The 23,099-nt window shown below is 56.7% G+C and overlaps 1 protein-coding gene across 13 annotated transcripts in view; it reads right to left on the bottom strand.

Moving 5' to 3' along the window:
* Positions 1 to 23,099, bottom strand: part of SH3PXD2A (SH3 and PX domains 2A) — a 246,105-nt gene that overhangs the window by 94,560 nt on the left and 128,446 nt on the right. For all 13 annotated transcript variants that reach the window (XM_028481821.2, XM_028481820.2, XM_028481822.2 and 10 more), the window contains one exon: positions 19,910 to 20,001. In XM_028481821.2, the coding sequence (XP_028337622.1) occupies positions 19,910 to 20,001 (92 nt within the window). The remainder of the gene's footprint in view (positions 1 to 19,909; positions 20,002 to 23,099) is intronic.

A 23,099-nucleotide genomic window follows, 5' to 3' on the forward strand; every position in this document is an offset into this window, starting at 1 on the left:
GGTGCTTTGTGACCACCTAGAGGGATGGGATAGGGAGGGTGGGAGGGAGACGCAAGAGGGAAGAGATATGGGAACATGTGTATATGTATAACTGATTCACTTTGTTATAAAGCAGAAACTAACACACCATTGTAAAGCAATTATACTCCAATAAAGATGTTAAAAAATAAATAAATAAAAAATAAAAATTGAATGGAAAAAAAAAAAAAGAATTAGGGAGCGATGGGGTCAGAGCCTGGCTGGAGAAAGGTTTTTTGTTAAGAGGTGAGATGGACAGCTAGGGGGGCAGTGCAGGAGAGAGGCTGTGACAACTCTGAGCCTGAAATGTCAACAGAGCCAACAGCGTTCTGGGCCTGGCTCTGCCCCTCAGCGGCCGGTGGGCCTGAGCAAGTCACTTCAAACTAGTGCTTTCTGAATGCCAGGTTGTGACCCATTAGTGAGTTCTGAAATCAACTTGGTGGGTTCCAACAAGCATTTTTAACAGGTAGAAGGAACAAAATGATCGAGTCACCCATAGTTAAGTTTAAATACTGTTTTGCGAAACTTGGGTTTCTGATGTCTATCTACTTTATCTACCTGTCTGTCTGTATTGGGTTGTGATGTGAAATTTCTCACCATGGCAGCAAAAGGTTTAGAAACACCAACAAATTCTCGAGCCCTCAGTTTCCCCATCCCTATAAGGGGGCCCCTCTGAGTGTCCTCACAGGCTGTTCACTCTCTGTGAAACCAAAACAGTGAGACAGCATGTTGCTCCAGAAGCCAAGCAGGGAGGCTCTGAGGGCAGGGGCTTCAGGTGGGCTGAGGGCGGGAGAATCTGGAGCAGTTTTCCACCCCCCTTAGCCCCTAGCTGGGTTTTTGTTCTGGCTTTTGAGAGCCTTTGCACAGAATGGTCTCAAGGGGCAGCAACCTCTAGGGAAGACAGACAGAGGGGGCATGAATCTGTTCTTTGCCCCCATTTGTGCCCTGATCTAAATTGTGGCACTGAGGGCCCTTGTGTCCAACAAGAATCCGTCCTTTCTCCGCAGGGGCTGTTTTCTCCAGGGTTCTGAGAATGGGCCCCATTGTGACCATGTGGACAGTCCAGAGAGGCCGGAATTCCTGCCCCGGGTGAAAAAGCTGAATTCCTGGGGAGGAAAGAGTTTCCTCCCGCCTCCCGCGCACCCCCCAAGCTGCGTCCCAGAGAGGCCCAAGCCAGGGTGATCACAAGACTCAGAAACCTCCCAGGCCTCGTGCTGGTCTCCTGAACATCCCAGAGGGTCTCTGCTGCTGCTCCGTCCACAGCAAAAGGACAAAGCTCCGTCTGTCTGTCTGTCTCCTCACCATGACTGGACTCACCACTATGGCAAAGGTCCTGAGCGTGTCTCCAGCCCGGGGATGGCTCCACCATGTCCAGGCCTCCAGCAGAGGGTTAAGAGTGTGAGCGGGGTCGAGCCTGCTTCAGCCGCTTACCACTTTGTGACAGAGGCAAGTTTCTTAACCTCTCTGTACCTTCATTTGTCAAAGGGATAAAATTAGTTCCTACCTTTGCTGTTGTTGTGGGGTTTACCTGGGATAACACGCGAAGCTCTTAGAATGGCATCGGGCACGAGGAGAGGCTCCCTGGCCAACAGCCTGGTTTCCCAAGAGGGGCTAGGGTTGGAGTGTGGACGGCGGCCAGAGTGGGGGAAGTGTTGACTGCCCCCTCACCAGCATGGCTTCATAAAACCCTGGCTCTCTCGCCTGGGGTGCCAGCTCAGGCCTGGGTTCCCACCTGTGTGCTCCAAGGCATCCCACCCAGATGTGACTGATAAGCAGTCCATGGAGGAGAGGGAAGGTGGGGAACCGTGGAAAGGGGAGTGACAAAGTGCTTTGATGGGGTTCCACCGTGAAATCCCCGGAGAGAAGGGCAAGGAGGGTGTTCCAGGTTTGGAGGCCTTCCCTGTCTCTCTCCAAGTGCATTTGTCTGTCCGTCCATCCATGCATCCATGCATCCGTCCGTGTCTTAACTGAGGGTCTGCTGTAGACCCAGCCTTGTGTCTGGGCAGAAGTGGTGGGAAACACAGTTCTGCTCTCACACAGCACACTGTCTAGTTGGAGACACAAGACAAACACCCAGGAGAAGAAAATATACAAGTCACCTTGTGATCAGGTGCCCCAAAGCCTGGTCAAAAGGATATGTTGTAGAGGCGTTCCCCAGAAGGGGTGGTCAGAGTGGTCTGGGGCGGTTGGAGAGAGCTGCCTGGAATGGGGGGCAGCAGACCTACCCTTGAAAGGTGGATATTTAGAAAGAGCAGAGGCAGGAAGGAGAGTTGGGATGGAAGGGAGGATGTGAGCAAAAGTGCAGGGGCAGGAACGAATGCGGGATGGGGTGTGTGTGTGTGTGTGTGTGTGTGTGTGTGTGTGTGTGTGTGTGATGCCTCCAGGAGGCTGTATGCCTGGGGGGACAGGACATGCAGCTGGGGCTGGACTGCAAGCAAAGGAAAATGGCTCAGATTTTAGAAGGAGAAACCCAGCGGCGATGGTTGTGACTAAAGATTTTCCCCTGGAAAGGGGCAACACCAGCTCTGTGACAGAATCAGGTTCCCATCTGGTTCTGGTTTTCCCTGTTCAGGGTGCAGGATGGGGACTTGTTTCAGGAGACAGAAGACTGCTTTGCTCCCCAAGCTACAGTGGCCCTGTCTGCAGAGGTGTGTGTGTGTGTGTGTGTGTGTGTGTGTGTGTGTGTGTGTGTGTGTGTGTGTGTGTGTATGACAGACACCAGGGTCCTACTGCTGAGTAGACCTCCGGATTGCTTCTTGGCTGTGGGCCCGACACTCCCCAGCCCTGGCCTAATTTTGAGCTGGGTTTGGAAAGTTGGGACCTTGGGCCAATGGCTTCCTGCTTCCCACGGAGGCCCAGGAGCCCGTCCAAGGCCCAGCTGTGCTTGTTCCTACCTCAGCCTCTGTGGGAAAGTGTGCTCAGAGCATGGCTCCAAGATTCTCGCAGGCGCCTAGCCCACTTGCACTGCCTGGGAGGGCCTGGGCTCTTGGAGCTTGTGTGGTCGCCTGTGACAGCGAGAGAACCGTCTCCCAGATTTTCCCAAACTCTACATCACAAGTGCGTAAACACTGAGCACCCAGAAATGCCAGGCCCCTTGACACCTGCTTTATGTTGTCTCTGACGCAGGTGCCTTAGGCCCATTTTACAGATGAGGCTTAGACAGGTTAAGTAACTTGCCTGGTGCCACACACTAGCAATGAGAAAGCAAGGCTGCAAACTCAGGGTTATCTGTGCTTATGGCCACCACACGCACCCTCCCGCCCTCTCTAGTGTCTTACAACATTCTAAGGCCTGGGGAGGGGCACCTTGTCCAGAAAGCCCACTGATTTTGACCTCCAATGGCACTGAGTGTCCCAGTTTGGCCCCCAGCACCTAGTAGTGCCCTACCTGGAGCTGCCCAATAGAATCCTCTGTGATCATCGGCAGAAATGGCCTCTATCTGCACTGTCCAGTGTGGTGGCCACCAGCCACTGTGACTGTCAAGTACTTAAGAGATGGCTACTGTGACCCAAGACCCCCACCAGGATTGAACCCAGGCCCCCCGGCAGTGAGAGCCCAGAATCCTAACCACTAGGCCACCAGGGAACTCCCCAAGAACGAAATTTTTAATCTGGATTAAAATTGTAATGTAAATCGCCACAGTGTACTCGGCAGCGCGGCCTAGACCAATGGCCTGAATCAGGCACTGGCAGGTAGGTTTATTTGGCTCACATGGGGCTGTGTGTGTAGCTGCCTGGGTTAAAATCCCAGCTCTGCCAGACAGATTCAGGGTCTCTGTCTTCATTTCCACTCTGCATTTCCACCCATCTAATTGGACTGCTGGAGGATAAAACAAGTTAACACGTAGTAAGTACCTGGAGCACAGCGAGGCTCCATAAAGGTGAGCCTCTAGCTCACGCCTCCATCCCTCACTGCACAGCCCCAGCAGTTAACCCTGGTGAGGGCTGGGGGGCGGCTTCTGGAGGAGCAGCTCGGGAAGGATGTGGGGAGACTGGCATGGCTGGCCCCAGTGGGGAGGGCCAAGGCTTGGGATATCGATGAGAGATGAAGAAACCCAGGCTCAGAGGTATAAAGCCACTTCACCAAGACCATGTGCAGGGGTGGCAGAGCTGAGCGGTTCAAGCCCCATCTAAATGGCTGTATTCCTTTCATGTGCCCTAGGAACCCTCGCGGCTGCCGGGCTTCCCGTGGGCCTTGGCCCCATTGATCCCAGGTGGAAGGAGTGACAGCCAAGCCTGGATCCCCCTCACTGCCGGACCGAGTGGCCAACAGAGTGAAGCTGCTCCATGAAGGGGCAAGTGGCTACTGCACTCCATGCAGCAGGAGGAAGTACAGGGCAGAGGGGCTCTCTGATCAGGCCAGTGTACCCAGCGAACTTGGGGTGCTCCCAGGCCAGCCTGGGCCCAGGGCAGCTGGAGGCTTCCCAAGGGTCTGCCCACTGGCTCCCTGAGCAGCATGTGAGAGACAGGGTCTAAGGGGGGGGTCCTCAAAGACTGAGCCACCCAGCGTGGGGTTCACGAGACCTGAGGGATGGCAGCCCTCTCTGTGCCTCAGTTTCCTTGACTGAAATAATCAGGGCATTAGACTGGGCCCCATGTGACTTTTGCAAGGAGGCTTCCAGCTCCAGGCCCCAGGTAGGGCTGCGTCCTACTTGCTGCAGGAGGGGCAGCCTGGGAGCCCTGGGTAACAGCTTCCTGCCCCAGCCCTCCTCCAAGCAGCCTTCCTGTCAGCACTGGACCTGCTCTCTCTCCTCTGGGTCAGCCTGGCTCCAACTACAGCGATGTCACTGTTTACCAGGACGCCCATTACAGATCCCAGCGGGCCAGCCCTGGGCCACTGCCTTCAGCCCCCACCATGTAATGACATCACCAAGAAGTTCCCAGAGGCCCTGGAGCAGGCGTGAGCCCTTGGACCCCAGAGCATGGTGGGAACTGGGGATGGGGGGATGGAGGGAGAGGGCCACGCCACCACCGCACCCTGACTGTGCCCTCCTTTTCTAAAGCTGGGGGGGACTGAGGCATGCTACTGTTATTGCTACTGCTATTGTTATTATCAACTTATATCATAACTGACAAGAATGGTGTGTTTTTTCAAGCATTTACATTATGCTGGGGACCAAACTAAGCCCTTGACACGTATCAGCTCATTTTATCCTCATAACATTCCTATGTAGTAAGTTCTCTTATTTTCCCCATTTTACAGAAGAGCAATAGAGGTTCAGAGAGGGCATGTCACTTGCCCAAAGTAACACAGCATGTGAGTCCAAACTGCCTTAGTCTAGCGCTCAAATCATTTGTGGCTGATAAGGACATCTGTAAAGTTAAGACAGATAAGCTAAATTAGGAGTAGGTAGGGAAGAGGAAGATAAAACAAAGGCAAAGACTCAGGGCCAGAAATACCCAAAGGACACCGAGTTCTAGACACTTCCTTTTCACAGCATCAGCTCTGGTGTGAGCACAGCTGCGGGGAAGAGGAAGCCTGGCTGTGACACGTGGTAAGTGTCCACGACCACCTGTGCTTAGAGGCACTGTGGCTTCTGGTTCTAACGGCTCCTCGTCCAGAGCGCCGAGGCCGACGCGTCTCCTGGCTGCTTCTCCGAGGCTCTGCAGCTGAAGTGACCCTTCATGGGTCTGTAGCCCGAGGACGGCCTGGCTTTGTCCGGGGCAGGTTTACAGTCTCCAGAGAGGCTGTCTCTCCCAGGGTAGTTTTCATAAATTCTGGGGACACTGACGCTGGGTTGATGCTGTCCTGGGCTCTGCTTCCCTCTGACTTTCTCTCCTTCCCTCCTTCAGCTCCTAGCCCAGTGCTGACCCCCAACACCCCCAAACCGGGCCTGCCACAGCACCCTGTCTTTTCCTTTGTAGCTCTCACTATTGCGTCTTTGCTGCTTCCTCCTCTCCACTGTAGGCTCCGTGAGGCAGGAACTGTGATGTCTCCCCAGGCCTCACATAGGGCTGGGCACCACTGGTGTTTGCTGAGTGAGTGCACGAAAGCCCTGACTCCTGGCAACCAGGCTCAGGGCTGCCAGGTGGTTCCAAGGGGCTGGCCAGAACGGCGGTATTATCCTGAGCTGTCCCCCAGGCAGCCCTCCCCTCCTTTCCCCCGCAGTAAAGCCCAGTGGAAATGCCACTTCCTCCAGGAGGTCTTCCCTGATAATTATAGATGGGTCAGCAAGTGTGGGTGCTAATTTGTGTAAAATATGAGAAGGCTCGAGCAGTCTCGATGGGCAGAGCCCACCCTCATGACTCGGTGCATTCCCTGTCCATTTGTGAGGATGGCCTGGGTCTCCTGTGCTCTATCCTCTGTCTGGGACATCACCCTGGCAAGTGTGTCTCTCTGCTCCCCCAGCTGGACCGCAGTGCCTTACTGCCTCCTTTGCCCGTGTCCCCTGTGGGCCCAAGTCTGAGAACAAGGGCACGTGTGTGCTCAGGAGGTGTTGACTATGTGCCGGGCACAGCGAGATGTGCTTCGTACATATTACTGCAATTCTCTTGACCACTCCAAAAAGAAGGTGCTATCATTATCCCCATTTTTCAGATGGGGAAATCGAGGCACTAAATGCTTAAGTTGCTAGCCCAGTGGCAGAGCTCAGATTTAAAGTGGGTGTCAGCTGACTCCTAAGCCTGTGCTGAGAACCATCACCATCTTTTCAGGCTCTTGGCCTTCTAGCCTTCTCATGCCCCACCCCCCAAAACCCCCTCCCCTGCCCTGATGCCCCTGCTTGGAAGCCTCCGTCTGTCCAGGCCTCTCCCTCCCTATCTGTCTCTGAACCCTCCCTCAGCATCCAAGTCCAGGTGGAGGCCTGGCTCCCCCAGGCTGCATTCCCTGCCCACCTCCAGCCCCCAGGGGTCTGGCTCCCTCTCCAAGGCCCCCCTGCCCTCCTGGTCTGAGCATCTCCACCGGGCCTGCTTGACCATCTCATACTCAATGACTGACCCTGGTGCACTGGCCGGGCCCACCCTCCCAGGAAGAGGACCGCAGGGGACTGGCCCCTCCACACAGGCCCTCCTCAGGGCTTTAGCCAGAGCAGCCCTCAGGCCTTGAACAGACTCAACCACAGTTGTCTTCATTCTGCTTACAGAAACTCAGTGCTGGGCTTCCCTGGTGGGGCAGTGGTTGAGAGTCCGCCTGCCGAGGCAGGGGACACGGGTTCGTGCCCCGGTTCGGGAAGATCCCACATGCCGCGGAGCGGCTAGGCCCGTGAGCCATGGCCGCTGAGCCTGTGTGTCCGGAGCCTGTGCTCCGCAACGGGAGAGGCCACAGCAGTGAGAGGTCCGCGTACCGCAAAAAAAAAAAAAGAAACTCAGTGCTTAGTGACAAAAGGCCTGCAGTCCCGGAGCCCCAAGCCGCGGAGGGGTGTGCTGGCCCACCTTCCCTGCAGCTGCCAGCTGTTTCCTCTGATCCCCTGCAGCACCACCAGGGGCTCCTCTGTCCTTAACAAGCACCTATTACGTGCCAGGCCCTGCGGTCACAGCACTGAGTAAGACAGGACCCACCCCTGCCCGGAGGAGGACAACAAACAACCGGATAAAGCCCATTGATAAACTGGGTGTGAAGAAAGGGATCAGGATGCTGAAGTGGAGAAAGAAAGAGAGGGCTCTCAGGAAGAGAGGATTCAGGGAGAGCCTGAGGGGCAGACGGGAAGGCAGAGGCCAGGGCTGAGGCAGGGGCAGGGGCAGGGGCAGGGGCAGGGGCAGGGACCAGGCCTTCCCAGGAGCAGGCCACAGGGAAGCTCTGGGAAGTCCTCCTAAGCACAGTGGAAAGCCATGTGGGTGTCGGCTCAGACAGGCTTTTTGGAAAGCTCCCTCCCCTGCTATTTGGAGGTGGGCAAAGGAAGGACAGGAGGGCAGGGGGAACAGGAGGGTGGGGAGGTCCCAGCAGCCCTGCCCTCAGGTGAGGCAGCCTATGGCTGGGGGCTCTTTGCAGGCTCCCCACAGGTTCCTTGGGAGATGGGGCCTCGGTCAGCCCCGGTCGCCCCCGGGGTAGCCGGTTGATAACCAGGCGCCACTTCCGGCTGCTTTGCCTTCCGCACCTTCCCTTGCTCCCTCGCTGGTATCTTCTCCCCAGTAAGCCGCCTGAGCTCAGTGCTCTCCCCCAGATCTGCTTCTGGAGGATTCCGAAACAAGACACCATCTCTCCCTGTCCCTGGCATGAAGTGCCCCCCACCTGCCCACCAAGATTCTCGTGGCCACGGACCTGCACAGCGAGGGCGCCACCCAGACATGCCCGGTGGCGGCCAACGTGGGATAACCGTGTCCTCTGGCTCCGGAGGCGCCTGCCTGCGGCGTCGCAGGGCTCTGTGGGCCTCGTGGGTGCCCCCTCCTGCTTGGGGTGGGAGCCGGGGCACTCGCGGCTATGAACCTTGAATTCTTCGGCTTGGCAGGCGCAGCCTTCTCTAATCAGGAGCCTGCCTCTGCCTAATTGAATCAGACATGACCACAGCCCAGCTCCCACTTCTCCAGCCATTCGGAGCAGCCAGCAGCTGGCCCCCACTCCCTGTCCCTCAGCCAGGCCCCCATTCAAGTCTCCCTAAGGGCCTCCAGATGCCTTTCTCCGCACCAGCACTCAGGATGCTCTGGATATCAGCTGGGAGAGTTTCCGTGCTCTGGGAAGAGCACCGGGCTCTGAGTCAAAAAACCTGGTGCAAATCCAGTTTCTCTGGGTGACCTCAGGCAAATCACTTTCCTCCTCTGGGCTGCAGAACCTGACAATGCAATGTGGCGGATGGGCTGAAGGGTGTCTGGGGAGTGCTGGGCTCTGAAGGCTGGGACTGCGTGGATGCAGCCAGGATGGGACTGCGTGGATGCAGCCAGGATGGGAGAGGCTGTTTGATGGCTCCAGAAACTGCAAACCCCTGTAGCTGCAAGCTGAGCCGTGAGTGTTCTGTGGGCCTTGGGTAGCCAGGCCTCTGGCTTCTTCTCCAGCACGTTAGCCCCTCAACAATAGTGCTAGTGATAACAGGTCCCATTTATTCTGAGCTCGTGCCATGCAGCGTCTAAACACTTGCGAGCTTTATCGAGGAGCAGGACAGGTAAGAGCCAGGCTCTCCCTCTGGACTGCCTGGATTCTAGCCATCTCTGCCACTTAGCAGCTTTGCCCTCTGTTTCTTAGCGGCACAATCTGTAAACTGGGGAGAATAACTGTACCCACCTCATGGATGGATGCAAAAATTAAATGAGCTAAAACATGTTCGTTGCTTTCTGCTAAACCCCTGGGCTGCCTGGAACGTGCCCTGGTAGAAAGTTGGGCATCTTGTGGCTTGGCCCCTAGATCTGTTGCCTGTGCCCACTGGCCTTCCGAGTGGCGGAGCCCACTGTGTATGTACTTCCTGGGGGTGGGGATGGAGTTTAAGGTGGGCACCCTGTGGGCCACTAGAATCAATAGGCAGGGAAGGTGCCCACTGAAATGGGTACCCTTGCCCCTCTGCCCTGGGCCCCCACTCAGCGGCCAGTCCACCTCAGAGCTGCACCAAGAAGGCCAGGCGGGCCTCACCCCTGGGCTATTGAGCAGTTTGTGCAAGGCCCAAAGCAGCTGCAACTACGGGAGGGTCTAGAAATCAGAGCAGGACACGGGTGGGGGAAGAACTCAGTCCCCAGGAACACGGATTTCCTCTTCCCAGACACGAGCAGAGGGAAGGGATGCTATAGTGGGGCTCCTAAACCCTGGAGCCTGCGAAGGATTAAAGACCGCCCTCTGGGATCTTTTCAAGGTGATGGAAATTTTCTAAAATTGGATTGCGGATGGTTTCACAACTCTGTAAATTTACTAATAATCGCTGGATTAACTGTATACTTAAAATGAGTGAATTCCATTATGTAAATTATACCCCCATCAGGCTGTTTGAAAAACAAAATCTCCCTCCCGTCCTAAGCACTGGGGCAGGCCTCGCCCAAATAGCCTCTGGTAGCCAGAGCCTCAGGCTGTGTGTCCTGGGTTGGGGGGCGGGGGTTCACATTGATTTCAGATTGCCCATGTGACAAGTGGGCCACGTGTTAGAGAGGCTCGGTCCGGGGGTGGAGTCACAGCTATGCCCAAGGCCAAAGTCAGGTCTCAGTTTGGTAGGGGGGGAGGGAGACCAGCTTTTCTGGCTGCTCTCTGAACCAGCCTCACTGTGTCCGTCCTGAGAGGCGAGCTGGGCAGCCCCCTTCTCCGAGGTCTGATCCCACAGCAGGAGGCCCTCAGTGAACACAGGCTGGACTGGCCCTGGTGCTCCTGAGCCTTGCACCTTCTTACCTGGTGAAAAGCCTGGAGTCCCCTTAAAGAGTCCCCAGATGTGGAAAGTGCCCTCAACTGTACCTTCAGCTGCTTCCTACTGTGTGACCAGGGCAACCATGGGGTGCTGATTCTATTCGGCCCTATGGTCAGATGAAAGGTCCCACCTTGCAATTTGAAGCAAGTTCCCCTGGCCGTGGCCCCTGTGTTGCTCTTCATTACACACCCCTGTGTTGTCAGGGGGGTGCACACCTGGAGTTGGGAAGGGTTTGGATCCAGCCTCTGACACTTACTAGCTGAGAGGTAACTCAACCAATCGGAGCCTGAGATCTCTCATCTGCAAAAAGGAGGCATGAACCTCACAGGATTATATGGATGGTTAAACAAGATAGATCATGCTCAAGTGTCCAGCACAGCTTCAGCCTAGTCTGCAACCGCCTGCCAGAATGCCGGCTGGTGTAATATCCAATGTTGCCACAAGGGGGAGCCAAACACACACGGATCCCATGAACTAAGGCGCCTGAACTGACTAGTGCCTACCCTCTAATCTACATTAAGACCCAATTTACCAGGGCCTGCGAAGGTGGGGAAGGGTCACGTGATCTCCAGAACGCTTGCCTCTTTTACATCCGACTTGCTGTGAATGTCCTCCCTGCTCACAGCCCCCGGCCCCTACTCCAGACCCTGGCTGTTACATGCTTGACCAAAGACCCCCAAATTCTGTCCCCTCACCTGATGCCGAAGTGTGGAAGGGGTTAACGACTGTCCCAGATCACCAGCTGGACACTGGATGCCCCAGGCCCATCTCCTCTGGCCCAGCTCAAGCCAAGCCTCTCGCTCTCCAGGCAGACAGACTTTCTTTCAATTCGTTGCAACCGCCCCAGTCCTGGCTCCTGTGTTCCGCCGCTTCCCACAGCAGTGGGCCAGGCCCTGCCTGTGCCATCTCCCCGCTCAGACCACAAGCTCCCCAGGGGGCAGGGCTGAGCCTCGCCCACTTCTGTGGCCCTGTGCCTCACACCAGGAAGATGATGAAAAATGCTTGAGTGGACCAATGCTTCCCGCCCGATGCCACCAGAGGAAGACCCGGTCTACAGGGCTGAAGACCTGGGTCCGAGGTTCAACTCTGCCATGGACTCCCTGTGGAGGGGCAGCTAGCCAGGGGACTGGTTACAACGCAGCAGCAGTAATTACAAGGCAGGGGAACGAAGACTCCCCTCAAACAGGACCTAATAGCGGAGCAGGCCTCAGGGGCTCTGTCAGGGGCGCACTCCCCCAGCTGGAGCCTCCAAAGGATGCCACTGCCCTGGGAGCAAGGGAGTGGGCACGTGGGGCCTCGGGCACCTGCACACCAGGGCCATCCTCCCGGGGCTGAAGTTTCAGGGAGCCACAGAAAGCACAAGCCTGAGAAAATAACTGGGACCCCCACCCCACCCCTCCCAGTACCAGGATACCCTTCCCCACCCTGCCGCCTCCTTTCCATCCCGGCTTTGAGAGCTGAAAGTCCTGTGCCAGGACTGAACACAGAGGAACCCTCCCAACCTGGATGTGGCCCGCACATGCCCTTGCTCTGGGCCTCCCGCCCGCTTGCCCACGTAGCACGACAGCTGGGCCCGCGGAAGTCCTCGTTCCCTGGAGCTGACGCCCCTTTCAGGTGGGTTGGACACAGCTTCCTGTGGCCCCCTTCCTCCCACCTGCCCACCCAGGTTAAAGGGGGCCACGGCGGGGGGTTGGGCAAGGGCTTCTGTGCTGTTCCAGCCCCCAGCCTCCTGTGGATCCACAGTCCCTAGGTCCAGCTGGCTCTCTCACCCATCAGCATAAAGAGGCTATTTGTGCCGCTGCCAGTGGCAGAGGGGCTGGAAGGACAGTACGGCCCATGTCCCTGGCCAGACGGGTGGTGGTAGGGCCTGCCGGGTGCGGAGAGCCGTCCCACTGACGAGGGTCGGACCAAGACTCAGCAAAGCAGGAAGCGGGTGGGTGGGCTGCCCACTCCAATTCCTAAGCCACCTGTCCCTTGGGGAGTGCCAGGAACAGGGATGCCTCAGAGGTCCTGAGAGCCAGTGGGGTCCCTGGTGGTGGAGGGGGCAGCTTCACCCCCCACTCGGCACCAACCCTGGTGAGCCATCCCGGAGCGGAGAGGGGCTCAGGAAAGGTCAGCCCAGCTCCTGCCTTCAGCCTGACCCGATTCCATTCCCCTAGTCTTTTCTGAGTGGCCACTGTGCACCCAGGAGGGGTGAGGAGGAAAGGGGGAGAAGAAGAGGAAGTTCCCGTTTACTGAGCATCTGTGATGGCCAGGCACCCTCGAGGCATTTACAGGCGTCAGTGTCCTTGAACCTCACAACTATCCTGCCAAGAGGGTACTGTTGGCCTCTTTTACAGAGATTTCAGCGGTGAAGTGACTCATTCACGGCCACAAGCAGAGCCGGGTGTTCTGACTGTTGTCTCTGGAGTGAGTTTAATTCAATTCAAAATTTCCACCTAGTAGTGGTAAGCCTTGAGCCCTGAGTTTGTCAGCCTACCCGGTCCCTGGTACATAGTAGATGCTCCATAAACACCTGCTGGGTGAAGGCCGAAGCAGAGATGCTCTCCAGGGCTCTTCCCAGGACCTTCTATTTGCTGCCCAGAGAAGAGGAAGGGAGGGAAGAAGACAGTAACCTGCCTCAGCACCTACTAAGTGCTCCACACACAGCCTCTACTTCATTCTCCTCGGCGCCAGGCAGGTAGGTGTGACTTATGGAGAAGGTCATGCTGCTGTCAGCAGAAGCCTGGATCCTGAGATCCAGAGTCAGGCTCCCGAGCAGGCCTGACCTGGAGTTTGGCCAGGATCGAGGCTGTGGGAGCTCCTGGAGGAGGCTCCCCAAATTCTCGGGGCTATCCTGGCTGCACGGCCACGCCCACGCCCCGTCTTCCTGTTGGGTCCCGCGGCAGGGCTGGCAACGTCCCCTCTGTCCTCCTGGACTCTGCTTTCCCCCAGGGAGGGCAGCCCCAGCCTCCACTCCCTTCAGAAGCATCAGTGGGGAGGGAGGCTGGGAGACCTTGTAAAGAGCGCCTGTTCTGGGGGGTCTGACTTCATGCCACCCCAGCCCCAGAACAGCTGCCTGTCCTCTGCCTGGGGCCTCCGTCTCTGGGAGCCTCACTCAGCACCCTCCGCATCAGCCGCTGGGCCACCTTCACGAGGCCCAGGCCCAGATCCAAACCTGGCTCTCCGCCTGGATCAGGTAGGACAGCCTCCCTCTCTTGCTGGCCTGCCCGGGCATGGACACGGTGGCGGCAGGGGTGTGGACCCCGGGCCAGATGGAAGCTGGCCATTGGGACAGGCTGAGGCAGGGATGGATGGTCCCTCTAAACATTGGGCCATTGTTTGAGGCCACAACAGAGGGTGGTTCTGTGGCCCTGGGGCTGAGGAACAAAAACCTGTTTAGCAAGGCCCGTTCCTCCCGTGCAATTTCGAGAATTTAACCAGGATCTGGCTGGCTTCAGCGGGAAGAAATGGGCCAAGGGGACAGGACGAGGCCTAGAGCCGAGAGGGGCGGCAGGGAGTGGGAGACCCTCATTCGCTATGTGAGCCCACTCTGCGCTGCAGGTGTTGTGTGTGGGGGCCCTGCTGGCTGCGAGCTCCCAGGCTGGTGAGCCAGCGGCAGGTCCACGAGTGGGAGGTGAAGGAGGGGGCAACCCTGCCAGCCCTGGCCTCTGTTTTTCCCCTCCGCGACATGGGGGCCAAATGCGTGTGTGCCCACCTGCCCACGGGCTCGGGCCGAGCGCAGAGGGCCACCAATGTCAGGCGGTGAAAGGAGGCTGCGGTGCCCACAAGTGGCAGAGCCGTTGTGGCGTGGGGGGGGGTCTCTTGCCGCAGTTCCCCCCGCCCAGGACTGCCACGATGACGACCGCGAGCCTGGCCTTGGGCAGCGCTGACCGCGTGCTGGGTCTGTTCTGTGCCGTCCACGCACCATCCTCTCAACAGCGCTTGGCGGCAGGCGCCTTCGTTATTCACACTCTACAGATACAGAACCCGAGGCACAGAGAGGGGCCAGGGAGCCCAGACCGCCTAACTCCAGAGGGGTCGAGGGTGCTGCTCACTCTGAAACCCTGACAGCGGGCAGTGCAATTTTTAATCTTGTTAAACGGCCCCAACCTGGGTTCAGTCAACGCTTATCAGGTGCCAGGCCCTAGGGGGCCAGAGATGTGGGCCCCCGGGGTGGGGAGAGACCATAAACAGTGTGGCTGGTGCCATGGCCAGGGCTACGGGCTCTGGAGAGGCTTGCTGGAAAGCCTGAGGGCTGAGTGGGACTCGGGGCCGGGGTGGGTGGTCAGAGGGCACAGGCGCTCCCGGTGGAGGAAACGGCTGGGCCTGGGCGTGGAGGCTGGCGACAGCCGGCTGCAGCCCTGTGCAGGCGCCTAAGGATGAGGGTGGTGTCCGTGGGCCAGCAGGCTGGAGAGATGAGAAGGCTGGTCTCAGGCCCTCGGGCCTCCTGGGGCGGCACCTCCCCTAACCCTTCTCTGAGGAACGAGCATCGTGCGGGGGCGGTGCTGAGGACAGGGCTCCCGGAGGGCCCTTTGAGAACCTTTAGGTTCACTGTTTCAATGATGCAAATTTAAACTGGAACTAAAAGAGGCATTTGCTGGTCACGTGGTTGACGGGCGTCCTGCCCGGCAGCCTGAGCTCCTATTTCCATCACTCTCATCACAGGGGAATCAGAGTTGAGGAACTGGCTGCTCGGGGGGCTCCTTGTGGAAGCCAGGCCACGGACACCTGCCTCCCTGGTCCAGTGGTCCAGGATGTGGGTCTCAAGCGCTCAAACACGGGTAAGCCAGGGAGAGCTGGGCCAGCAGGTGTGGCCCCAGGACCGGGTGGGTCAGGTGCATAGCCCAGGGGGTCACCTTGGGTGCTGCAGGGGTGCTGGGTGTGGCCTGCACGAGGCCAGGCTCATCCCTTGTCAGAGCTGACACTCAGGACCGCCCAGGACTTGTCCTGCGCTGAATCCCATTGAGTTCCAGGGATGTGTCCTCATCCCCCTCCTTCCGGATCTGGTGATCAGGGCTCTCTCCACCTCAAGCCAGCCTCACAGCTGCCCCAGAATCCACACAGGAGAGGCTAGGTTGCGTCATCCCCAGCTTCTCTTGCCCGCCCCCTGCCAGCTGGGTGACCTCCGGGGAGCCACTGCATCTCTCCGGACGGTCACATCACAGCCTACCACCTGTGGGGGGCTAACGGAAAGCCTGAAGGACGTTAATCGTCCATCCGGCAAATCTTCTGAGTGCTCGTTCTGGACACTGGGACTACGGTGTGAGCAGAACACGTACAAGTTCCTGCCCTCCCAGACCGACAGTAACACGGGGAGGGAACAGGTCGCATGGGGCGTGGTGATAAGTTCTGTGAAGGAAGATGAAGCCAGGATGGGGAGAGCCAGTGCTGGGGATTTTAAACAGGGAGGCCAGCCAGGCACAGGCAGCTATTTGAATCAAGGCTGCAAGGAGGTGAGGGGCCAGTCTGGGGCTCTCCTGGGGAGGGGCGAAGTGTTCCAGGCGGAGGGAAGAGCCAGCGCGAAGCCCTCAAGGCAGAACGTGGCTGGAAGGTGTGAGAAACGGCTGGAGCAGAGCCAGGAGGGAGAGGCGGGAGGTGCCACCAGGGGCAACGGGAGGGGCAGGCGGAAGGGCCTCGCTCTGAGCCACAAGGGAGGCACGGAGGACTTTGAGCAGAGGACGGACATGATCTGACCTATATTTTTAAAAGATTATTCCTTCCCCTGTGCTGAAAAGGGACCATAGAGGGCGAGGGCAGAGGCAGGGAGACCAGTCAGGCCAGAATCCAGGGGTGAGACGAGGCTCGGCCCCCCTGGGGTAATAGCAGGGTGGTGGTGAGCTGTGGGCAGGGTCTGGGTATATGCCAAAGGTGGCGCACACAGGATGTGCTGACGAGCTAGCTGCATGGAGGGGTGTGAAGGAAAGAGGTGAATCTAGAATAATGCCAGGGTTTGGGGCCTGAGCCAGGGGCCCCAGGAGAGCTCAGCGCTGCTCCCACACAGCAGCAGTACCCGTCGGCCAGTAGTTCAAGGAGGGGAGGGCAGGGCCCTCGAGCAACCTCCCTGGGGCGGCCGCCTGAGGAGGTGAAACAACCAAGGCTGCAGTGCCAGGCTCACCAAACGTCTCTGTAAAGAACATCCCTTCTGTGCAGGGACGGTGGTCTAACGCAGCCACTAGCAGCCCAGAGGTGGGCCCCGCTCTCCACCCACGGAAGCCAGCGAGCGGCCTGGGATCAAAGCTGAGGGGCCGGGCCTGTTGCAGGCCTTGTCTTCCCTGCAAGATGGAAAGGGCCACGGTCCCCCCCACCCCAGCCCCCGTGAGCGCTCAGAGGTCCCGCAGCAGCACACTTGGAAGGGGCCAGGGTTATCTGCAAAATTCCAGTTAAATCCACAGGCTTTGATAATTTGATAAGCCACTCCACAGTCGCCCCAGAGTCAAAATAACACTGTTCCTCGATCCTGTGTTTATGTTTCAGGATGGAGGGGGGAGGTGTACGGTGGCCTGGGACAGAGCCCTGAGAGGGAGGGGCTGCAGGCACTTGGCTGACAGAGGGTCAGCCCATCAGCCCAGGTCACCCATGGGTCTGGGCTCTATGGCGAGCACACTCTGCATGGAACACAGGTCTCTCTTGGCAGGTTCTGGAGGCTGAGAGGGGCCAGGGCGGAGAAGCCTTTTGGAACTGTGTGGCCACGGCTGACCCCACCTCCTGAGCCTCAGGCCCATCTCATGCTGGAGGGGTTCCTATTCTCAGGCCATCTCTTGCCAGATGAGATGTGAACTGGCCCAGGTGTGTGGTACCACCTCAAGAAAGAGGCAGATAACCCCCGCGGCCATGGTGACTCAGAGGCTAAATGCTTTATGACTCCTCCCTGCAAAAGCCAGGCTGTGATCTGCAGGGTTGGAGCACGCACAGGGGCCACATTCCATTCCGTTCCACAACCTCCCACGAACAAAACTGCTGTGTGCTTCCAATGGGCCAATAGCACCCGCCGGGTTATCTTAGTGCACATGTCACCTCCGTAAGCCCTCTGGACCGCTCCAGGAGTCCTGCATTCTCTCTTTTCAGGCACGGGGACCCAGAAAGGCAGAGAGGCTGGGCAAATGGTCAGAGATCACAGAGCCTGGAGCGGTGGGCCTGGACCCCAGAGCCTGCCCCGCAAAGCCATGCCTGCTGCCTCACCAACACGCAACTGTCTCCCCGAGCCTGGTTTCCACCTTCCTCGAGGGCCTTCCAGGGACGGGCAAGAGGCTAACCGACTGCAACTGGTGCTCAGGTCAACAGGTGAAATAGGACCAACTTATTTAGCTGCCTGGCAGAGTGGGTTTAGAAGCACGAACCAAAGGCAGGGTCAGGTGATTTTGTGGTGATGCACCTGCTATTTCACCCACCAGCAGCAATTCTTCTCCCCTCCTCTGGGCACATGATCATGTGTGACTCCAACGACAACTCGCCTGGGGAGGGGCATCTCCTCTCTCCCCGTGGAAGGAAGGAGAACAGGAGGCTCTGAGAGGCCATCACAGCTGGGGAGTGGCAGGGCCAGGTGGACCCGGTACACTGCTGCCGGTCTCAAGAGCCTTCCTCTGCCTTGGGAGAGTGAGGAAGGCTGGGGCGGGAACACAGAGGAGGGGGGACAGAGAGGATGCACTGAGAGGTGTCAGGACCAGTGCTGGTCCCCTGATTCCTCCCCAGACCAGGGAGGGTGGGCAGGAGATGTGGAAAGAGTACTGGCCTCTGGAACCAGAAAAATCTGGGTTCAAGTCCTGGCTCCAGCGATGAACCTGTTTCCTCATCTGTAACGTGGGGACAAGAACATGTAACTCCCGGTGCAAACCTCTCTCACGAGCCTGACGCATAGTAGGTACAGTGAGAGCGATGTTTTCCCCGCTGATGAGAACACACATTTGTATCTCATTTTGTTGTTTACAAAGCTCTTGCCCAGCCCACGTGTCATCTAAGTTTCCAAGACAATCCTTGGAGGTAGCAAGATCACGGATTAATCACTCTTCCCTTTTTTACAGATGAGAAAGAGAAGGGGAAGGTACCTGAGTGTAGCCAGTCGTGTGCCCAGTAAGCCGCAGAGTTGGGGTGTGAGCTCAACACCACACCTCCCACTCCCTGTGGCTTTCAATTGCTCCACACTGTGAACCACACTGTGATGAGTTTCTGACGGTTCACAGCATTTGCTTGTTTCTTAATCCTCTGGTAGCCAGTAAAGGAGATGGCTTTTGTTGGGCCAGGTGAGCCTCTGAGCTGAGTAATGCTTTCCTCCCCCAGAGGACCTAGGCCACTTTAGGCTCTTAGTCTTACAGCATGGGTGAAAAGAGAAGGGCTTCTTTAGGCAGGACTGCCATGTATGGGTGTGCAGATCGTGCACTCTACTACCTCTGTGGGCACCGTTCACAGAGAGGGCACCGTTCACAATGGCGCCCCTGGAGCTGAGCAACACACCCTTGTCTGTAGGCTTTCTCCTCCCCATCACCAAATGGCCTCCTGCCTCTCCCCTCCTGTCCCAGACAATTCCTCTGTACTATTCTTTCCCTTCCTTCTGTAGTACCCATCCCATCTGCCTCTCTCTTGTCCACTCTGGCACTTTAAGATTTCAGGGGAACAGATGTATGGAGTGACGTAATCAATTTGCATCGCCTTCAGTCCTCTCCCCCAGCCCTCTCCCCTGCTCGACCCTCTTCTGGCTGCCTTTTTCTGCTCATCAGCCCCTGGATTTTTCTCTCCATTGAGAAGCTACTCTGGGGAGTGTGGGTGAGGGTAGTGTTCTGAGCAAGAGGAGTGTAGCCATGAGGATGGAGTTTGGGCATGCGTGTGAGAGACCAGCAAGACCGGGTAGGTCGTCTCGACCACCAGGCCCAGAGTATCCTGCTTCCAGAGAGGAAAAAAGACACGCTTGTCTCCCCATTTCTCCCCAACAATGGAAAATCAGCCAGCCCTGGGTTCAAGTCTCATGGGTTCAAGATTTGGGTTCATTCAAGTCACATGCCTGTCACATAGCCAACCAGCTGCATGACTTCGGGAAAATTCACCTAACTTCACGCCCCTCAGTTTCCTCCTCTGTAAACCGGGCTACATTAGTCTACTGGATTGGGTTGGCCAAAAAGTTCATTTGGGTTTTTCTGTAAGATGTTATGGAAAAACCCGAACAAACTCTTTTGGCCAACCCAGTAAAATGCTACAGTAAAAGCCATTTAGTAAACGCTCTGTGTACACTCATAGTTGTTTTTGATGATGATTATAAGATCTGTTGCAGCAGCCCAGGACCACTGGGTTATTCAGCAGGTGAGGTTCACCTGGGCAGCACGTGCCCCCCTGGTTCTGCGTTTCAGCCGGGAGCTTGGTAGCGTCCACAATTAAGAGCAAGGACCGCTAACCCTGGGCATCTGAACTGCATGACCATTATATATTTTCTGTTATCTCATCTGCTCCTGACGATAACCTGTGAACTATAAAGAGTTTGCAGGAAAACCTGCTCCCCAGATGCAAAGATACCCTCCCTTGCCAGCTCTGGGGTCAAGAGAAATGAGGAACAAGCCTTGGCAACAGGAGTCTGGGGAAGACGCTCCGCCTTCCTTTGGTCCATCTTTGCTTAGCCTCGTTGGCCTTGCCAGCTCTCCCCACAAGCACACGGGAGAGGCTTGAGCTACCACTTACTCTTTCGGGGGGTTGATATCCTCCGGTCGGGCCTCAAAGAACCGAAAGACTTCATCACACTGTGAAATATGGGGTGGCAGCCGGACAAGTGCCTGTGGAAAGACAGGAAGAAAGGGCATTAGGCCTGATGAAACTGGGAACAGGAAAACCAAAAGCAGGGCCAGCTTGGGCCAACAGTGATGGGGGAGGTGCAAGGACTGTGCCGAGGAAGACACAGTCAATCAGCTACCCACCCACCCACCCAACCAGACAGCTAATCAAGGAATTAACTAATCAGCTAACTAATGAAACAACTCTCCATCTGTCCATCCACCCATCCCTCCCATCAACTAACCAACCACCCAATTAATGAACTAAGCAACCAGTCAACTAATAAAATAACTTATTGGTCAACCAATCAACTTTTCAACCATCCAGCCAACAATTCAACCAACCAACTATCTAACTAGCCAGTTAACCAACTAAACAACCAGCCAAACAAGTGAAAAAAAAGGGGGAGGCCATTAAACCCTAGGTCTCAGGGCCCTCAAGAACGAATTATTCTGCATGAACCCTGAAAGAATTCTCTCTTGCCCATAGAATAAGTCCAAGATCCTTAGCCTGACAATCCAAGGTCTTTTCCTCCTGGCCTCGTCTCCCACTAGCCACACTCCAGCTGCACCAGATATCCACAGTCCCTAAATACTCGCTGCATGATTATTTAATGACAAGCTGATAATTCTAACAAGGACAACAGGGTGCTGTGGCAGAGTCTGATAGGACCTGGGAAGACTGGGAAAGGAGGTGGTTTTAGGAAAGTCTCTTTGAAGCTGAGTCCTGAGGGTGGGTAAGAATTAACTGGTCAAGGTGAGGGCAGGGGGCGGACCAAGCATGGTGGTTCTAGGAGCTGAATGAGGTTGGTGTGGCCTGGTCTAGCAGGGCCTTGCTAAGGCCAAGCTGAGCTGAGCCTGGAGGAGAGAATAAGCTGAAGGGTGCGGAAAGGCTTCTTAGAAGAGTGGGCAGGAGCTCGGCCAGAGGGGTATGCAGGATTCAGACAGGCAGGAGGAGGTGAGCGTCCTGAGGGGGATAACTGTGCAGTCAGGGGTGAGGGCCAGCTGTGAGCTTGCATCCAGGAGGGGTGAGATTGCGCCGCTGGAAAGGGAGGGATGAGGGTCAGAGGTGATCAGTTTCCCGCTGTGCACCAGCACGGACTCCACACCTTGCAGCCTGGACACCTGGACCGCTGTCTCGGCTCAGTGCAGCACGGAGCGGTGGGGAGAGGGTTGATCCTTTAGTACAGATAGACAGGAGAGGTCACCGTCAAAGCAGGGCTGGGGGACGGGGCCAAGGGAACACTGAGCTAGAGCCAGGAGAAGGAAGAGGCAAACCCTGGGCTACGGAAGTGTGAGGAGGAACCGCTGATAAGGAGGCTCCGGGGCGGTGGCCAGATGGGAGCCTGTGTCGAGCCTGTGCCTCTCCAGGCCCCCTGCACCAGGGCTGCTTCAGGTGCAGTGACCCGACCTGGCAGCTCTCCTGTGCCAACTGTGCTGGGCCTCCATGAGTGTGGCCACCCGGAGCCTCACGATGGTCCTTGTGAGGGCAGATCTCATTCCCGTGTTACTGAGGAGACAGAGGGGTCAGGGAGGCCACGTGGCCTGCACACAGGTGGGAAAGACCCTGCTAGAAGGTAAGCTCCACGTGGGCAGAGACTTTAGTCTGTTCTGTGGACTGCTATGTCCCCAGATCCTAGAAGACTGCCTGGCACTCAGTAAGTATTTGTTAAAAATGAATGAATGAATAAGAGTTTGGTGTGCAGAACCACTGTCCAGTAGTGGTGGGACATGATAGTGGGGCAAAAAAAGCACATGTGGTCTTGGGTTGCATTGACAACCCATGTACAGTGCTGAGGAAGGGGGGAGTGATCACTTACTTCTTCTCTGAGCTGCTCAGGTAACAATTCAAGTGTGGCATTGAGCACGATGGCCCTTCCCGAAGCCAAACCCTCACCTGGGCAAGATGGGACAAGACCTGACCTTAGCAGGTGAGACACACTGTGTAACTCCCTGCTGTTCCTTCCAGAGCCTGTGGCTTTCCAAGGGTCTCCAACAGATCCCATCCCCATGACCAGGAGAGAGATAAAAAAGAAAGGAAATTAACGTTCAATGAGCGCATACCACGTGTCAGGTACTATCTTCGGCTCCCGGACTCTCCAACCATCTACCAAGTATGGAGCTTTCAGTGTGTGCCCTGGTGGTACAGGGATGAGCCAGACACAGCCCCCTACCCTCACAAGTGCACGTCTGATGATGTGCCGCCCAATTTCGTCCTGGAGGTACCCATCATCGCTCCCATTTATGGTGGGGACGCTGAGGCTCCTGGGGGGTGAAGCCACAACTAAAGTGGCAGAATGAAGCTGTGTACTCAGACGTAGGCTGGGTGGAACTTACCCCCAGAGTGTTCAAGTTTTCATTTAACGCACATGGTACGTGCTGTTTTCTCCCCCAGGAGAGAAGGGCAGAAGGGAAGAAAAAGTGAGGAAGAAGAGAGAGAGAGAGAGAGAGACAGAGACACAGAGATGGAGGGAGGGAGAGAAAGACAGAGAGAGACAGAGACACAGATGGAGGGAGAGAGAGGCAGAGACAGAGAGATGGAAAGAGACAGATGGAGTGAGAGAGACAGAGACGGAGAGATAGAAGCAGAGAGAGAGAGAGACAACGAGAGAAACAGAAAAAAGTGAGGAAGAAGAGAGAGAGAGAGAGAGAGACAGAGACACAGAGATGGAGGGAGGGAGAGAAAGACAGAGAGAGACAGAGACACAGATGGAGGGAGAGAGAGGCAGAGACAGAGAGATGGAAAGAGACAGATGGAGTGAGAGAGACAGAGACGGAGAGATAGAAGCAGAGAGAGAGAGAGAGAGAGAGACAATGAGAGAAACAGATATACAGAGAGATGGAGAGGGACAGGGAGACTGAGAGGGATAGAGAGAGACATACAGAGAGAGACAGAGGGAAGCGGAGCTCAGGCATGTGCAGAGAGCAAGGGCTGCTGGCAGCAAGCAGGAGAGTGGCAGGGGGGAGCACATATGGGCCGGGCTGGGCAGGAGGCAGGAGGGCAGTGTTACCAGCAGCCCAGGCTGTGTGCAGAGTCGCTGCCAGGGTGACCTCCCTGACCAGTAGGAGGAGGGGGTGGGGGTGGGGAGTGGGGCAGGCGC

Source organism: Physeter macrocephalus, chromosome 20 (assembly GCF_002837175.3).
Source record: "Physeter macrocephalus isolate SW-GA chromosome 20, ASM283717v5, whole genome shotgun sequence".
NCBI classification, from domain to species: Eukaryota; Metazoa; Chordata; class Mammalia; order Artiodactyla; family Physeteridae; genus Physeter; species Physeter macrocephalus.